The 16,555-nt window shown below is 38.6% G+C and overlaps 1 protein-coding gene across 3 annotated transcripts in view; it reads right to left on the reverse strand.

Annotated features, from left to right (window-relative positions):
- TRPC3 (transient receptor potential cation channel subfamily C member 3) overlaps positions 1–16,555 on the reverse strand; it is a 78,042-nt gene that overhangs the window by 39,677 nt on the left and 21,810 nt on the right. For 2 of the 3 annotated variants that reach the window (XM_040966572.1, XM_040966573.1), the window contains exons 3-4: positions 10,706–10,894; positions 1,006–1,170 (exon numbers count right to left, since the gene is read on the reverse strand). In XM_040966572.1, coding sequence (XP_040822506.1) covers positions 1,006–1,170; positions 10,706–10,894 — 354 coding nt within the window. The remainder of the gene's footprint in view (positions 1–1,005; positions 1,171–10,705; positions 10,895–16,555) is intronic. The other variant, XM_040966574.1, reaches the window with a different exon arrangement.

Consider the following 16,555-nt stretch of genomic DNA (forward strand, 5'->3'; position numbering starts at 1 on the left):
AAAAGAACTTACTTAAGTCATCAAAATTGATCAAAATGACAAACTCTCTACCTTAAACTGCACCAGGCGAATCAAGAGTGAAGTAAGATGGATGAATATTCTCACACACATATGGTGCTTGCAGAAGAGAACCTATGGTTGTAGCAAGGGAGAGGGGTGCTGAGCCAGACAGTTGACTGATTTTCAGGGTCATTTGTAGGTGACCTTGGCTCACTTTGCCTGAAATAGCCCTGATTTAAACAAAACCGGATTTCAGAATATAAAAACAAGATTAAAGGAACTCAAAGTAGCTCCTTCTCTTCAGCTCTGCCCTTTATTAACCTATCACAGATTCTGTTAGCATGCCTTGTATTCCTTTCCACATCTGGCTTAGGGGATCTCTTCAGCACAAACAAACTGATTGCTCTGGTGAATAAAGGTTGCAAGCAAAACTATGAAGTTCAAACCCCTCAAACTCCAATTCTACATTTTTTAGAACTTTCTAAAGGAACAAAGGGTTAGAGAAAGCTAACATGCCCTTTCTTGAAGACTCTGGATACTGTTCTCAAATATACTTAAGACACTCAGCCTTAGAATGCTTCTGACAGGTTCAAATGAGTTGCCCCAAAATTCTTAACTGTCTCCTAGTTCTACTGCAGCAGGGCTATCTGTTCCTCCTCCCGGCCAGAGGCAGCCCGGATGACATTCTTACTAAGCTGTCAATGGAATTGGCATTAACTGCTACTTCACTCCAGCAGCTTTTCCTCCTTTCTACCATGGGGATTTTATCTCACAAGCCTAAGTATACTATGCCTGCAAATGTGCTCTGTCCCACTGGTACCAACTGCTTTTTCATCTCTTATTCAAATTGACTCAACCACTAGAAAGCAGAATCCATGTTCTTGAGTCAATTAGCATTCAGGGTAAAACTGATAAGAGCCTTAACTGCAAAGCTCTTCCTATGTTCATCTCAAAGGGATGAGACAGATGAAAACCCAGAATGAAACAGGTGTTGAAAACCGGTACCCTGCTGCAAGGTGCGATCCAGTAGCCGATGGCGAGGAATGGGAGACCCAAAGCCACAACTAGCACAACCAGACACTTGATGGCCACAGTCTGTTCCCGTAGACCCGAGAGATTCTCATACCAGATGGTCAGAAGCTGCTGCTGGCAGTTGGGGTGAGCCACAAACTATTAGGGGTGGATAGAGAGAGAGAGAGAGAGAAATTACCACACCATCATCAACAGTCCAGCTACTGAATGCATGTAAATCCCAGACATCAACACATCTTCCACAATGGAGGCATGGGGAATTCTGCTAACATGTGACTTTGCCTTCCTTCCATTTTTCAGAACTGCCTCATAACTATGAGAACTAAAGTGGAAACCAGAGGATAAAAGCAATGCTCTCCTTAGTCAGTCTTTTCCTGTAGAAACCCTCCATAATTCACCAGTCCCTCTGTGGAATAGGGAGATTCTTGGTCTCTGCTGTGCAAATGTATCCCCTCTTGCTATCTGATGGCTTATTTTCATTCATTTCAAAGTGGAAAACAAAACAAAACAAAATCAATTGGTTTATTATGGATTATAACTGAAAGAGAAATGTTACCGAGTTTACTGAGCAATCCCTAAAATGCTACATGTGTGAAAAATTCATATGTGATATGCCCTATGTGTACCCATGTACCATTATTTAAAATCTGTAGATCTGCATAGAAAAATAATCAATGAATCTGTGGGTATTATGCTGGGGTCAGAGTGGACCTGTGTCTGGGAACTGGTATCCAGTTTTGCTCCCTCCTAATCCAGGAATTTCTTCTCTCTACTGCTCCCTCTATCGTCACAAAATAAAATAAACATTTACCACTAGCAGGTCTTCTATAACTACAAACTATTCTGGAAAAAAAAATGAGCAAACTATACTTATTTAAGTCTTGCTAACTGATTTTTTCCCATGTGACTTTCTTAAGTCACTTAATTTGCTGACAGCATTTATGGGGACTGGGCCCTCTTTCCTGATCTGCCCTACTATGGGTAGCAGAATGTATTTGTGTTCAAGTCCATGAAAAGCTCCCTCTCAAAAAATGCCCATTTGCAACTAGAATGATTTTTTTTTTTAAAAAAAGATTTACTTTATTTTTATTGGAAAGTCAGATATACAGAGAAGAGAGACAGGAAGATCTTCAATCCGTTGATTCACTCTCCAAGTAGCCGCAATGGCCAGAGCTGTGCTGATCCAAAGCCAGGAGCCAGGAGCCTCTTCTGGATCTCCCATATGGGTGCAGGGTCCCCAGGCTTTGGGCCATCCTTGACTGCTTTCCCAGATCACAAGCAGGGAGCTAGGTGGGAAGTAGGACTGTCAGGATTAGAACCAGCTCCCATGTGGGATCCCGGCAGATGCAAGGCAGGGACTTTAGCCGCTAGGCTACTGCGCTGGGCCCGACATGACTTTTGTTAGCCACATGTGCTTTGTCTAGGTCTGGGAATCATTAAATATTACTTTAAAATCAACTATGAGCTACACAACATATTTTTCTTTTTTTGTTTGTTTGTTTTTTTTTTTAATTAATAAAATTTATTTTGACATTCTTTACATACTTAGTTAGAGTAAGAAGGTTCAAGGGCTACAGGAAAGTGGATAATACTAGTATGTTTTCCATGTTGTTACCTTCATGTTTAAAAGGGGGGTATTAAGGGAGAAGGCCCACCCTTCAGCAACACAGAAGTTAAGGTATCACTCACTGTGTTATAGAAAGCAGGATCAACAGTAACAATGAACCTGTTAGAAAATGCCAATAAACCGTTTTCAGCAAACTTCGAGAGGCAAAGAGAGCAGCCACTGTTCCTACTGGTTCATATTAACTCTGGGAAATGCTTCAAGTTATCATTTACCAGTCAATGAACAGGTTTCCACTTAGTAATGCAGACCTTCCCATCAGCGAAAACCACACTCTTATCTCTCAGGGTAGATGGCCAGAAGCACAATTTTGTTTTAAAGCCCCGCTCCTGCTCCAGTGCATAGTCATCCTTGGAGAAGTCCACTGTTGACTGCTCTGGCAGCTGTGGCTACGCCAATGTGCAGGAGGACTCAGGCACCCATGGGCAGAGGTGGTGAAGATGCAGAATGCATGCATAAATATTAGATTTAAAACATGCTGAACACCTTTTGAATGCCTGAATACTTTACAGTAATACTAGACAGTAGTGTAGGAGAGATTTAAAGTTCTAGGAAAAATATGCTATCTTTTCTTGGTTGACGAATCAATGCTTAAAAAGCATATTGTTACAGGTGACTGTTTCAGTCCACAGTCCCCATAGTCATACATGGAAAACTGAACGTCAATGTGACAGTGTGAGGTGGAGCTTTGCAAAAGCATTGAGATCATGAGTTCGGAGCCCTGACCCATAGCATAAGTGTCCTTGTAAAAGGGACCCAGATATTCCTCTAGCTCTCTCTCTCTCTCTGCCACACGAAGTTACAGTGGGTAGCTGGCACTCTGCAACTGCAGAAGAGAGCTCTCACCCAAACCCATCAATGCTGGCACTCAGATCGTGGTCTTCTCCCCCCGATTCCAGAACTGTGAGAAATAAATTACTGTTTTTATAGCTATGGTACTTTGTTGTAGCAGCCTAGACTATGAAAATCCTAGATCCTAATGCTCATCAGTCACTGCTAGCTGTTAAGTGTGTACCAGATCTTTCCAAAACAAGATTCAGCTGCTCTTTTAAGATTCTCATTTTTGAATGGTATTTCACGGGCAAATTCAGTTATTACCCAAACTCATGAAAACAGGTGTGGATTTAATTAAAGGTGAGGGCATCCTGGACGCATGAGATGATGTCCTAGGATTCCTGCTGAGAACGTTGCCAAACTTACATTCTGTCCCTGTACTATATTTATTATCATTTCTTCCTGTTTCATTTCCCTTTTCAGCTCCTAGGTCAATCTCATTCATCCATTTATTCACTTATCAAAATGCCCTGAGCTTCTATGAGTCAGGCACTGTGCTGGACATGGTATAAGTCAAAAATAGAAGTATCAGTGTGACACTGAGTATTATCATTATTCTGGCGCACACAGAAAATTCCCGGTAAGTGCAAGTAGGCTATTGTAATAGAGACTTGAACATCGAATACTTGTTAAGATGAGAATTTTAAATTGAATTAGAATTTAAATACATATCAGTATTCAATGAATTAATTTCAATATTTGTTTAACATATTAATTTAATGTATTTAATGTTACTTAAATCATCTAACAATCCTCAAGAATAATAAATTAATCAGTATTTTGATGTTGGCCCCAATAGCTAGTTTTTGGAGGATCTACATTTATAAGGGGTAGAACCAAAACAGGCAGCACAGGGGACTCCTATTAGACTTAAGGAGAGGAATAGTATGCGCAAGAAAAGCTACAGGTGTTATACAAAATGTCATTAGATTAGAAAGCTGGAAAGTCAACTATGTACTTTTTTATATGTCAAGGGTATCTACAAGATTGGTGAACATCTGTCTGTATAACTTGATGGGCAACTATGGCTTGAGATGTTACCTCCAAAATTTAAGTGTTAACGATAGTATTAACAGGCGGCCTCTTTAAGAAGTGAACAGGTCAAGAGGGTTTCTCACTAATGGGATTAAAGCCTTTCCAATGCAGGATTCACACAGCATTGGGATAGCCTGCTCTTCCACTCCTCTGCTAAGGACTACAGACCCAGTGTCCCTCCCTTCCAGAAAATACAGCTTGTGTCAGACAACTGCACCTGTCGGAGTCTTGATACTGGATGTCCCAACCTCCAAAAGAAAAGAAATTTCTTACGCAGTCTCAAGTATTCTGTTCTAGCAGCTCAGGTGAATGGAAGCATTGGTCTTAGGCTATAAATGCTTGAAGACAGAAATAGTAACTTTGTAATATGCTCCCTTTTCCTAATCCTGTCCCTTGAGTTAACCTTTAAATCTAAAGATGTGATTTATATAATCCTGTTCCTTGAGTTAACCTTTAAATCTAAAGACATGGCTTACAGCATTGATTATACCTGCACTAAAGCTGCACACCTTGAAAGGCTTGTGGAAACTGTTCTTTACTATGTGGCATAGATGTAATGATCAATCTTTGACTTACTGCGATTTGTATGACACAGGACAAACGTTGTCCACATGTTGACTAGTAGCTGAAATCGTGATGTTCATTTATCATGTTGTACTTCAAATCGTAGCTCAACAAGTACATTCCCTGTACTATGAAATTCCACCCTTTTATTTCAGATAACAATATGGCACCTTATGACAACTGCTTTCTTTCAATGCAATCAGTTTTCCCTTCAGTGATTTAAAGTCCTAATCCAAGTCCATAAGGAGCATTTTAAAGTGAAAATAGTCAGTAGAATATTAGCAAGTGAGAGGAAAGCAAACTAATCCTTCTAGGAGATGAGTTTTTCTCATTTTAATGGCTTTAGGATAGGACAAGGACCTTTATCTCTTAAAAACTATTTTACTTTCTAAAAATCTCATGCTACCATACCAGTCAAAGCTATCTGTATAAAATTTGTATGCTGTTTTCCAATTTCTGGGAATCAGCAAATCAAAGTCATTACAAAAATAACATTCTATTTGAGGGTTTCTGATTTAAGCAAGAATGCTTGACACACAAGAAAGTCTCAACCTCTCAATGGAACAAAGTGATCACAACTTTATATTCACTTCACTTTAGGACAAACTTTTTTTTCTTATCCAATGACTGATGGATCATAAACTGAACCATCAAGTGTAAATTATGCAAAACAAATAATTTTAAATATAAAATATTTAAAATTTTAAATAATTTAAAATATAAATATATTCATGCTATAGAGGGAGGGAGGAAGGGCTGAATCTGTTAAAACTAGTTAAAATTAAATTCAAAAATTTTTAAATTTATGCTCCTACCAGAAAGTGAAGACATGTTACAGCATTCATCTCTACCCTGAATAAAAGGAGGACTTCCAATGAAACAGTTAAATATACCTTGACAATTTGATACTAGATTTTCTATCTTTGTCTGTACCTGGAATGCCCTGATACACTTAAATGTTAAACTTACGACTGTTGCTACTGTGATAATAGAGTAGGAGAAAGCAAAGGGGGAAAATGGGGAGGGGATCCCTATACCTTCAAAACCACATTATGGAAAATAGTATTAATCATTTAAAATTTATGCTGCATGATCTTTTCATGAAATCAGCCATTAAAGGAAGTCTCTTCAGGGGAATACTTTTGTACAAATACTCAATAGGAATAGGTCTGTTTTCATTTTTAATAGTAGTGTCAGTGATACAACTCACACAGTTTCAAACATTCTTGGGGTGTGTACTGTGGCGTAGTGGGTAGGGCCACTACCAGTAGTGCCAGCATTCCATCTGAGCACCGGTTCTTTCCTGGGCTGATACATTTCCTGTCTTTTCCTGGTTACACATCTGGGAATGCAGCAGCACTTGGCCCAAGTGCTTGGGTCTCTGCATCCATGTGGGAGAACTGGAAGAATCTCCTGATTCCTGCTTTTGGTCTTATCCCAGCTTACTTGCTCTCTTTTTGTTTTTGTCTCTTCCTCTTGTTCTATAACTCTACCTCTCAAACCAACAACATAAATCTTTAAAATTGAAAATATTCTTGTGAATGGAATTACACAATTTAATTTCTTTTTAAAGTTCATAAAATTATTGAATATAAAACAAGACTTATATAGATTTTGCAGATTTTTGAACTGGGAGAAAAATGTTATGTTAACTCTTTTGGTGCTCCAGTTAGGACTGGAGTCTATACGCTGTAGCACTCAGTTCTTGAACCATCTGTTGAGAAACCTTTCACACCAGACACAGCTCACTGTGAAGCAGGTAGAACTGTTATTTCTAAGATGGGAGATGAGGACTGATGTTCAACTTCAAAGCACACAGCACAAGGGAGGCACAGTGAGAAGTACAACTCAAGGGGTAGGGGGCGGCAAATAGCTCATTGCTCGAATTGGACATAATCAGCGTTTCTGCCTAAAAGTTGCATTTTTGTATCTATTTTCAAACTGAATTTCATCTCCCTTTGGTTCATTCTCCTTTTGCAAGATAATGCAGGTATCTGTATAGATAATGATAGTATTTTTTATCCTCAGAGTTTTATAATTCCCCTTGTGGAACACTTAGACATGATTCTAGAATGAACAATCTTCCAAATCTACTCCCTGTCAGAAAGGAGAGAGGAATATGATGGCCTGCTCCACAAACAGCATTGACAATTGCAATGTTTTATTTCTTGATGCTTTGACAGAGGAAAAGAATGATATCTTCATATAAGACACACTCATCATTACAGGATTTGAACATTTTAAATGTTATTTAGCTCTCTGACTTTTCTCTTCTGCAAATTATTATTTTTTTATTTATTATTTTTATTATTATTTTTCTACAGAGCTCTGAGTGCTTTTCTTAAAACCTTTGGGATGACTGGGTATTTATGATATCAATTCCGGGGGCTCATGTTACGGCATTGCCTACAATGCTAGCATTCCACATTGGTGCCAGTTGGTGCTCCACTTTCAATCTAGCTCCCTGCTAATACACCTGGAAATGCAGTAGGAGATGACCAAAGTACTTGGTCCCCTTCCTCACATGTAGCAGACCCAGAAGAAGCTCTTGGCTCCCAGTTCCTGGCTTTAGCTTGGCCCAGCCCTAGCTGTTGCAGCATTTGGATAGTGAGCCAATAAATGAATGATTCTCTTTCTCTCTCACTTTCCAGTCTTTCAAATAAACAAGCAAATCTTAAAAAACAAAAGATTATCAGTTCATTTGTTCTAGTAGTTAAGATGCTGGTTAGAATGCTTGCAGGCTTTCCAGAATTGAGTTTTTATATACATTTACTGACTAAAGATTACAAATCCAAGGAATATTTCAAATTCCAAAGGAATATTTCTTTTATAGCATTGAACAAACTCAGAAACACTTGCTAAGTCCTAAATTTCCTTTCAGTTCTAAATACTGTATTTTTAAATTGCTGGTTGTTGATTGATAATAGATTTATTATTAATGACACCATATACCGTAGCCTACGCACTGATTTACTTAAAATTAACATGCAGGAAGGCATTCACTCTGCAAGACAGTTTGGTTAGCAGAAGCACATCTGTAGATGAGCTGTCTCTGCTAATATGACACTTTCAAAGCAATGATAAAAAACCTGTGACAACCAAAATCAATTTTCTCCTTTCAGGTGCCAAAGAGAAGGATACGTAGTGCAAGATCTGTGAACATATACCCAGACAGTTTTCTAAAAATAGTTCACAATCAATCTTCCTCCAAATTATATCTGCTCCCCCCATTTACCAAAATCTCAACTAGCAAGAATGCTCTGAGAGAAAGGCAGTCTAGACAATTTAATTATCTTGTAGCTGATAATTTCTCTGAAAAGCTAATTTACTGAGAATCTTCACATTTGACTGTCTTATTAAGTAGAGGGGAGATTTGTCATTAGTGGCTGACCAAAACCTTGTGGACATGACAGCTGAGAATTCTCTACATTGTAGTAGATGTGTGTTACACAGCAGAGAGGAAAGATTTCCATTCTCACTTGCCCCTATCTCCTAAAATATAAACACTGGCTTGAGAGCCACTCCCTGGTCAGAGGCATGTGCAGGTCTCTGATGTGGAATGGGCTAAATGATACAGACTCAGAGCATCCATCCTTTCTGCAGGAGCTGGCCATCTACAGTAGAAGCAGAATTGTTCTGTTTGGACCACATACATTTTCTTATTAAATTAGTTCTGGGCATAATTTAGGGTAAAGCTGTAGAAGCATAGCTTAGATAAGTTTCTTCCTTCACCTTTTACGATTCTGTAAACTTAGAAAATTCCTTTCTATCTACATGGGTTACAACATTCATCTTTGTGGACTGACCTTGTTTGGGAGTCATCAATGTGAATTTTCACAATGATATTAACTAATACTTATTGAATAATCACCAAGCATCAACCTCTGCCAAGTACATCTATTATCTCATGCAAACTTCAAAGAGCTAGTTAAGTAGGCACTCACATTGCCTCCTTTACACTTTACTAATGAGCAGACCAGAGTCTAGATGCTTACGTGACTTGTTCATGGTCATCCTGGAAATACATGGTAATATCAGGACTGAATTGCTGCAGGGTGACTCTGGTACCTGTCCTTCTAAACACCACATCACACAGCAGGAAGGCAGAAGGCTTGGCTGTTGACAGACTTGCCAGTTTGTAAAACTATTCATTCATGACAACAGCTTATTTCCTTGTGATTTACTGACTTCTCTCAAAGTCCAAGAATCTCCCTGATCTAGAGTTTACAGACTCATATTCTGAATGAGATTTTTATTATAGCAAAACAGCATGACTAAAATTTTCATGACTTATTTAAAAGCCTCATACAATTTTCCAAGTAGATAAGGGTTTGTCTACAGGAAAAACAATTTCATTGCTGGCATCTGCATGACTAACTACCTGGCTCTGTGACCTTAGATGTGTCATTGAAGCTTGATGAACTTCAGTTTCCTTGTAGAATAAAAATGTCATCATCATTCTTACCCATTTCATAAAGGCAATGAATAAAAACATAAACTTGTTGCAAGGATTACATGAAAATTTATGTTACTGTGCTTTACAAAAACTATACCAGTTATAGTAAAATGAACAGTTTACAGAAAGTTTTTACATATCTTAATCTATTTATAGTCCACTAAAACTCTGAGATGGAGAAATAATTCTCCTTTTATGTGAGGAAATTGAAATTTAAAGATTCATGATTCTTCAAAGGTTTCACAATGCATGAAAAGGATCTTCTAGACATTTAACTCCCAACCTTACCATGATTCTGATTCTCTCCTGAAGAAAAAAAAGTTTTGTTGATATCCTCTACTCTTTTTTAAACCTAATATTTTATTTATTATTTTTTATATAACATTTTAAATTTACATAGTAATCAAAGGCTCAATGGCTGTACTAAATAAAGAATTTAACTAGTAAAATTTAAAAAATCAGGTCTACAATGTTGGAATTCCCATATGGGAACCGGTTTGGGTCCTTTCTGCTTCACTTCCATTGCAGGTCACCACTAATGGCCTGAGAAAAGCAAAAGATGTGCAAGTGTTTGGGTGCTTGCCGCTCATGTGGGAGACATAGAATGAGTTCCTGGTTCCTGGTTCTTGGCTTCGGCCTGGCCCAGTTTTGGCCATTGGGCCATTTGGGGAGCGAATCAATGGATGGAAGATCTCTTTCTGTATCTAAAAAATTACGAATTTCAAATAAATATATAGCATCTTTTAGAAAAAACCATAGTCCAGCAGGAAAATAGGCAAGTGCTATGCACAATAACCAGAGCAAAAGATATTCAACTTCATTCAGGTGAATAAAGTTTTAAAGTAGATACACAATCATTAATAAAATAGCACATAAATTCCATCAGTTTATTTGACAAAGATTTAATGCAAAGTTTGACAGAACACTGTATTTTCAAAAAATTAATACTGATAGCCTCTTATAAAAAAATTTCAGAATCCCAAGTTTCTATATACAGTTCAAGATTTGAAAAGGTACATTACACAATCCCCTTTTCAAATTCCTCTCACTGGATCTTACAGCTTCTATTTTTACTTTTAAAAATGGTGTTATGGCACAGGTGGCATTTCATGCTTATTCTGACATGGTGCTGGATGCTGTATTCACACAGGCCCACTCACCTTTTTGACTTCGTACTTAATGGCAAGTTTGACACGACTCAATGAAGCTTTATGCCTGTGAACCTCCAGAGGCTCTGCTGACTCCAGATCTCCATTCAGAATGGCTTCGACCTCCTCTGAGTCTCGGCAGAGATCCAGCACACCTACTACAAAGTCTTTGCATTGCATGGAGAGCTTCCGGTAGTCATTCTACAACAAGAGGTTTTCTGTTTAATATAGGAAATTGGCTCTAACCATGTAAACTGTACAGGGGCCCTTTCTTTGAGAAGGAAGCTTAGACGCTAGCTGGATGCAAGGCTTGCTGAGTTAATTACAGATTAATTTTCCTCCATTCACCTCTCTCCCAATCCCGTTTGACAATCTGCTCAGTCATGTGAGACAGCTCTGGAAGTGTTATGCCCATGACTTCAACTAATATGTGGAAAACCTAAAAAGTTCAACTTTATAGAAGTATAAAATAGAACAGTGGTTACAAGAGACTAGGAAAAGAATGCAGAGACCCTGATCAGAGTATAAGGTTCCAGTTAGACAGGAGGAAGAAGTTTTTGGGATCTATTGCAAAGCACAATGATCTCAGATGTAACAACGCATTATATATTTCAAAATTGCTAAGGGTAAATTTCAAAATATCTCACCAAAAATGACAAAGTGAGGTGATAAATGTATTTCAGCTTGGTCTTAACATCACAATATACATCTATCAAAACACCATATGGTACCCCATAAATATAGACTGACAATTATAACACTGCTCTAAAAAATGCTAGGCATAAAAGCTTATATTAAATGACAATGTCACTTAATTGACAAATGTCAATGCTGAAAAACCAAAAGATTAAAAAGTTTTGTATCTTTAGTTCTTTTAAGGCCTAAGCAAGATCATTTTTATTAGGGAATTTTTCTTTTTCTACAATGGCAGAAGATGGGATATTTGTGAAAATAACTTGCCCAGTTTATTATCCCCTGCCTTGTTGGAGATAAAGCCTTTCCAGGCCGAGTGCTCAAATCAGCAGCATGCACAGCACATGGGAAAGTGCTAGAAATTCTGAGCTTCTATCCAGGAGGTACTGATTTAGAAATTGAGGAAAGCCTAAACAACCTGTAATTTAATACTCCCTCTGGCGATTGATGCAAGTGGACTTTTGAGAATGACATTTCAGAATGTAAAGTGGTGGCTAGGGATAGATAAGCTAGGTGTTTTTTTGTAATTGTTCCCTCTTGGTTGTCTGAAGGGCATACCAACATGCCCTGCAAAACTGGAAAAAAAAGAATTTTCTGATTATATGTGATTGAAGGGTTACAGAATATCAATACCTGAGAGAAAAATTTCTAGGCCACTGGAACTAACACCTTGCTAAAAATAATCTGTGAATCTTTAATTTCATTTGCATATTTACATAGTGCCACGGACTGTTGGTAGCACTCCCTGTTACCTTTTGAATGAAGCTCTATTTCTAGCCCGCTGGTTCCAGGCAAGGTGTGGATGGCCCTCCCTTGGGGAAGAGTTTCACTTTCAGCAGCCCCAGTCCTACTTCTGTGACTTTCACTAACATTCCAGCTCATTAGGAACGTTAACCCGATGAGAATTTAATTTGGTACACTTAAGAAAAACAGAATTACTGATTTCAATCCACTCTGAGATGCTGTATCTGTTAACATAACTAAGTAATACTTAACAGAACAGACTTTCTCTGTTTCCAAAAAAAAAATTATATTTAAAAAAAACACACAAGAATTCTTTTTTTCTCTCTCAAAGAATTAATTTGATTTGATGGGCAAAACCACGTCAGCCACTAAAATAAACAAGAGAGATTGTTTAAAGGCTACACAGACTAGAATAGTTTCCATTTCAGATATCAAAAATCCAGATAAAGAACGGTTACAGTTAATCCTTTCCCCTCAAAAGGGAACAGATAAAATGAATAATGCATCAATCTTTGGTTTCCATTCAAGTTGGCACCATGCAACTGATAAAATTAATAAGATGTCCAGTCTCTGGTTTCTATGCAGAGTATCAGTTAAATATCCATCTGCTTTCCATTCCTGAAAGACTAATGAAATGTTTTATTATAGCACCCAGAAGAAGTATTAAAGCCATGTTCATTTTTACAGAAAGCTCCTCTTTCAATACACTTTTAGATGAAATTTCCTCCCATTATTCTTTAGCGCAGACTGCTCTGTGCAATCTAGTACAACATACAATGACCATTCCTCCACTGATCTGAAACAAAAGAGTTTCCTTGCATACTTTGAAGAAACCTTACCACCTGGCTTCTACATAAATACCTGAATGACGACTCATTATTTTTGAAACCACAATCTGCGGACTATCTATTTTTAAAGAACACTATTTTTTTTTTTTCAAATCCACTGAAAGATCAGCCAGGAAACAAGAAACTGGTAATCACAAAAGTTAGGATGACAATGCTTTTCATAATAATTTGAACATTTCCTGCTGCAAAAAGTTTATAACCCAAGTACAGAAAAGGATGATCATTAGAAAACATGATACTTTTTTTTCTCGCAGTCACAGGATGCCATCTTTTAAACATACTAGGATGCTTCAAGTCTGTGGGAAAATGAATTGAAAAGACAAGTTTATTTTTGCTGCAAAAAAGCCTTGGAATTTATGCATAATTTTTTCATAATAGGCATTTCCATAAATTTTATGAAGACCCCATATATGCATGAATTTCAAAATGTTTGCAAGAAAGTAAATTTATCTTTTAATTATATTTTTTAATGAAAAAAATTAAGATATATTTGAAAGGCAGATTCAGAAAGAGAGAGGGAGAGAAAAAGGCAGAGATCTTCCACTTACTTGGTGGTTCACTCCTCACATGACTGCAACAGCTGGGACCAGGCCATGTCAAAGTCAGGAACCTGAAACTCCCTCTGGGCCCCCTAGGTAGATGTCAGAGGCCCCAGCACTTGCTTTCCCAGGGTAACGGTCATACTAGATGCCAGTATTGCAGGCAGTGGCTCAAACCACTGATTCACACACTGGCCCCTTTTAATTTCATTTTTCTGTGAGTTTTCTGAAGTACCCCTTTATGCAGAGGTCCAGTGAAAGAAAACTAGAGGCTAGGATATGGCCTGTCTTCAGTCAAAAGAGCAACTCTATCTGAAGTCTGCACTGAGCCTGTTAGTTCCACCAAGAGACCAGCTCACATTACTTCATAGCTTAGATACTTGGCTTGGTCAACATTTTCTAATTGTATTTGCTGTATTGTCCTTCCATTACCATGGCCTTGCCCATTTACCAGGTGACCTACTGCACACATAAAGCAGGAATGTAAAATCTCAAAACCTGTTCAAGGCAGAGACAGAACAGTAAGGTTTAGTATTCATCACAGCCTGTCTGCAGGTTTCTGCATATTCACTTTGATGTGCATGGTTTAACCGCCATCATAATCCCTTTTAATGCATCAGAAGAAAACTGAAATTCAACTCTAAGCAGGCTTGCATCAGCCAGGAACTTTTTCAAATAGCAAAAAGGGCAATATAGTGGAGTGAATGGTGGCTGGTGGTGGAACTGACCACGTATCTGCATCCAGTGGTATGTGCATCGGCTGGTGCAGGTGATGAATTGAACCTAACCCTGCACTAGCTGGAACATATATGAGTCATGTCTGAGGCCCGGCAAAATGGCTCTATTGGCTATGCCTCCCCTTGCAAGCACCAAGCTCCCATATGGGAGCCAGTTCATGCTCCACCTGTTCCACTGCCCATCCAGCTTCTTGCTCACGGCCTGGGAAAGCAGTGGAGAATGGCCCAAAGACTTGGGACCTGTGAAGGAGACCTGGAAGAAGCTCCTGGCTTCGGATTGGCTCAGCTCCGAATGGCCATTGCAGGCATTTGGTGAGTGAGCCAGTGGATGGAAGATCTTCCTCTCTGTCTCTCCTTTTCTCTCTAACTCTGCCTTTCCAATAAAAACAAACACTTTTTTTTTTTGGTCAAGTCTGATGTCACTCCAGGCAAAATTTCTTGGTGGCGTCCTAAATTAGATTGCTGGACCCAAACTGTAGCCACAGTTCCAATCTTAGAGTGCCTGTAGCAGGACTGGGCCTCCTCAGCTGCTGGTGCTGGTACAGTGGAGAGCATGCCCAAATGCACACGGATCTCATTTAGGGCAGCAGTGGATGCTGAGTGCCTTCTCAGAGGATGGGAAGCAGAACAGGTTAGATCACTCACTTGGCCGAGTTTTGCAGTAAGGGTCTTAATCTGTGGATGCACTAGGTGAAACTGGTAAGCAAGCCATCAGATCTTGAAAAAATTTCCTCAACCCTGGTGCAACAAAGCTGACAATGTCTCAAAACTATCAAAACCACTCAAGTAACACCCTCAGAACATTTTTCCCTACATCCAGGTCTCCAAGAAGTCATCAATTGTTCCCCATGCACCGGTGCTGATATAGTTTAACAGCAGGGAGCAGCTTCCTCTGCTTCCCCACTAGTGGGTGTAGGAGAAAAATAAACAAACAAAAAAGAATGGAAACATTTTATCTCACCCAATTTCTCCACACCTCAACCCTCATCACTCTAATTGGAGGTCCACATTGGCATGCATCCCTCTCTACTGTGTAAACAATACTAAAAATAAAATGAAATAATTTAAAGAGTAAGAGCACTGAATTCAAAGCCAGACTTCTTGGATTCAAAGACTGCTTTTACTAGTTATTAGCTGTGTAATCTTGCGGAATTAACTTATTCTCTCTAATGAGAATATCCTAATATGGGTACTTTGAGAATTAAATGCTTCAGTTTGCTAAGTACATGTTAAATAGTGAAGTGTTTATGTAACACCGGGTACATTACATGAGGTATAATATCTAGAACTGGGACTCAAGACTTTAAGATCTAGGTTTAAAAGGTGGGACTCTCATTTGCAAAATGAGACATTGGTATGATCAGTTGATTACTGGAGTATCTTTCTGCCTGAAAAGGTTGTTTTGCTTTTGGATTCTATTCAGTTTCTTCTACTTTTTAGCTATACCGTGACATAATTTGAAATTTCTTTTCTTCAGTTACAAGAAGAAAATTGAGGCACAGGAAAGCAGGCAAATGGATCATCTTTTTTCTTTATAAGCAACAACAACAAAAGGACATCATTGACTTAGTAAGAATTAGGGAATTTCAATTTGAGGTTGCAGAACTTAATAAATGACTGACTTCCTTGCCATTGACATTTGGATGATCAGACCTCTAGTCCATCCTGTCCAATATTCTATTTCTCAGAATAGTTCCAGGCAGCATTTGCACATCCAAAATATTTCTTTAATAACCTGTCACTTAGCTGTCTTCCATTAATTTATCTGAATCTATATCCTAGAATGTCCAGCCTCTTAGGGTAATGACCTTCATGTATTTTCAGCCCCATGCCTACTGTGTTACTCAAGGAACTTGGAGAACTGCATGGGGCTCACAATTTTTTCTGGGGCACGTAACCCATGGTAGTTGGAGAGGTGATACTGGATATTCCAGGGCATTGATAAAATGAAGTAGGTACAGGTATTTGACAAGGGGAAAAAATATCACCTCTATTTCACTAGGGAACATATTACCTAATTTTTTTTTTTTTCATTTCAAGGCTAGTCCTTGAAGCTCTAAGTCCCTCCGGTAAAGGCTGTGGAACAGAGCAAATCAGGTTACCTGGCTGCCTCAGAGATGAGTTTCACTTCTACTGTCCTTGCAAAACTCAGAGGTCCTGGGTCAGTGCTAAGGAAGTCCTCCTTTCTCTGTCTAAACCTTGACAGATGGACATGAACATGAGACAAGAGGGCTAAGAAGTGAAAGGAAGGCATATACTAAGGAATAACAAGGTCAGTTAAAATGGTGAAGAAAAAACACA

This window comes from Ochotona curzoniae, unplaced genomic scaffold (assembly GCF_017591425.1).
Source record: "Ochotona curzoniae isolate NIBS_2020 unplaced genomic scaffold, NIBS_Ocur_1.0 scaffold_4506, whole genome shotgun sequence".
NCBI lineage: Eukaryota > Metazoa > Chordata > Mammalia > Lagomorpha > Ochotonidae > Ochotona > Ochotona curzoniae.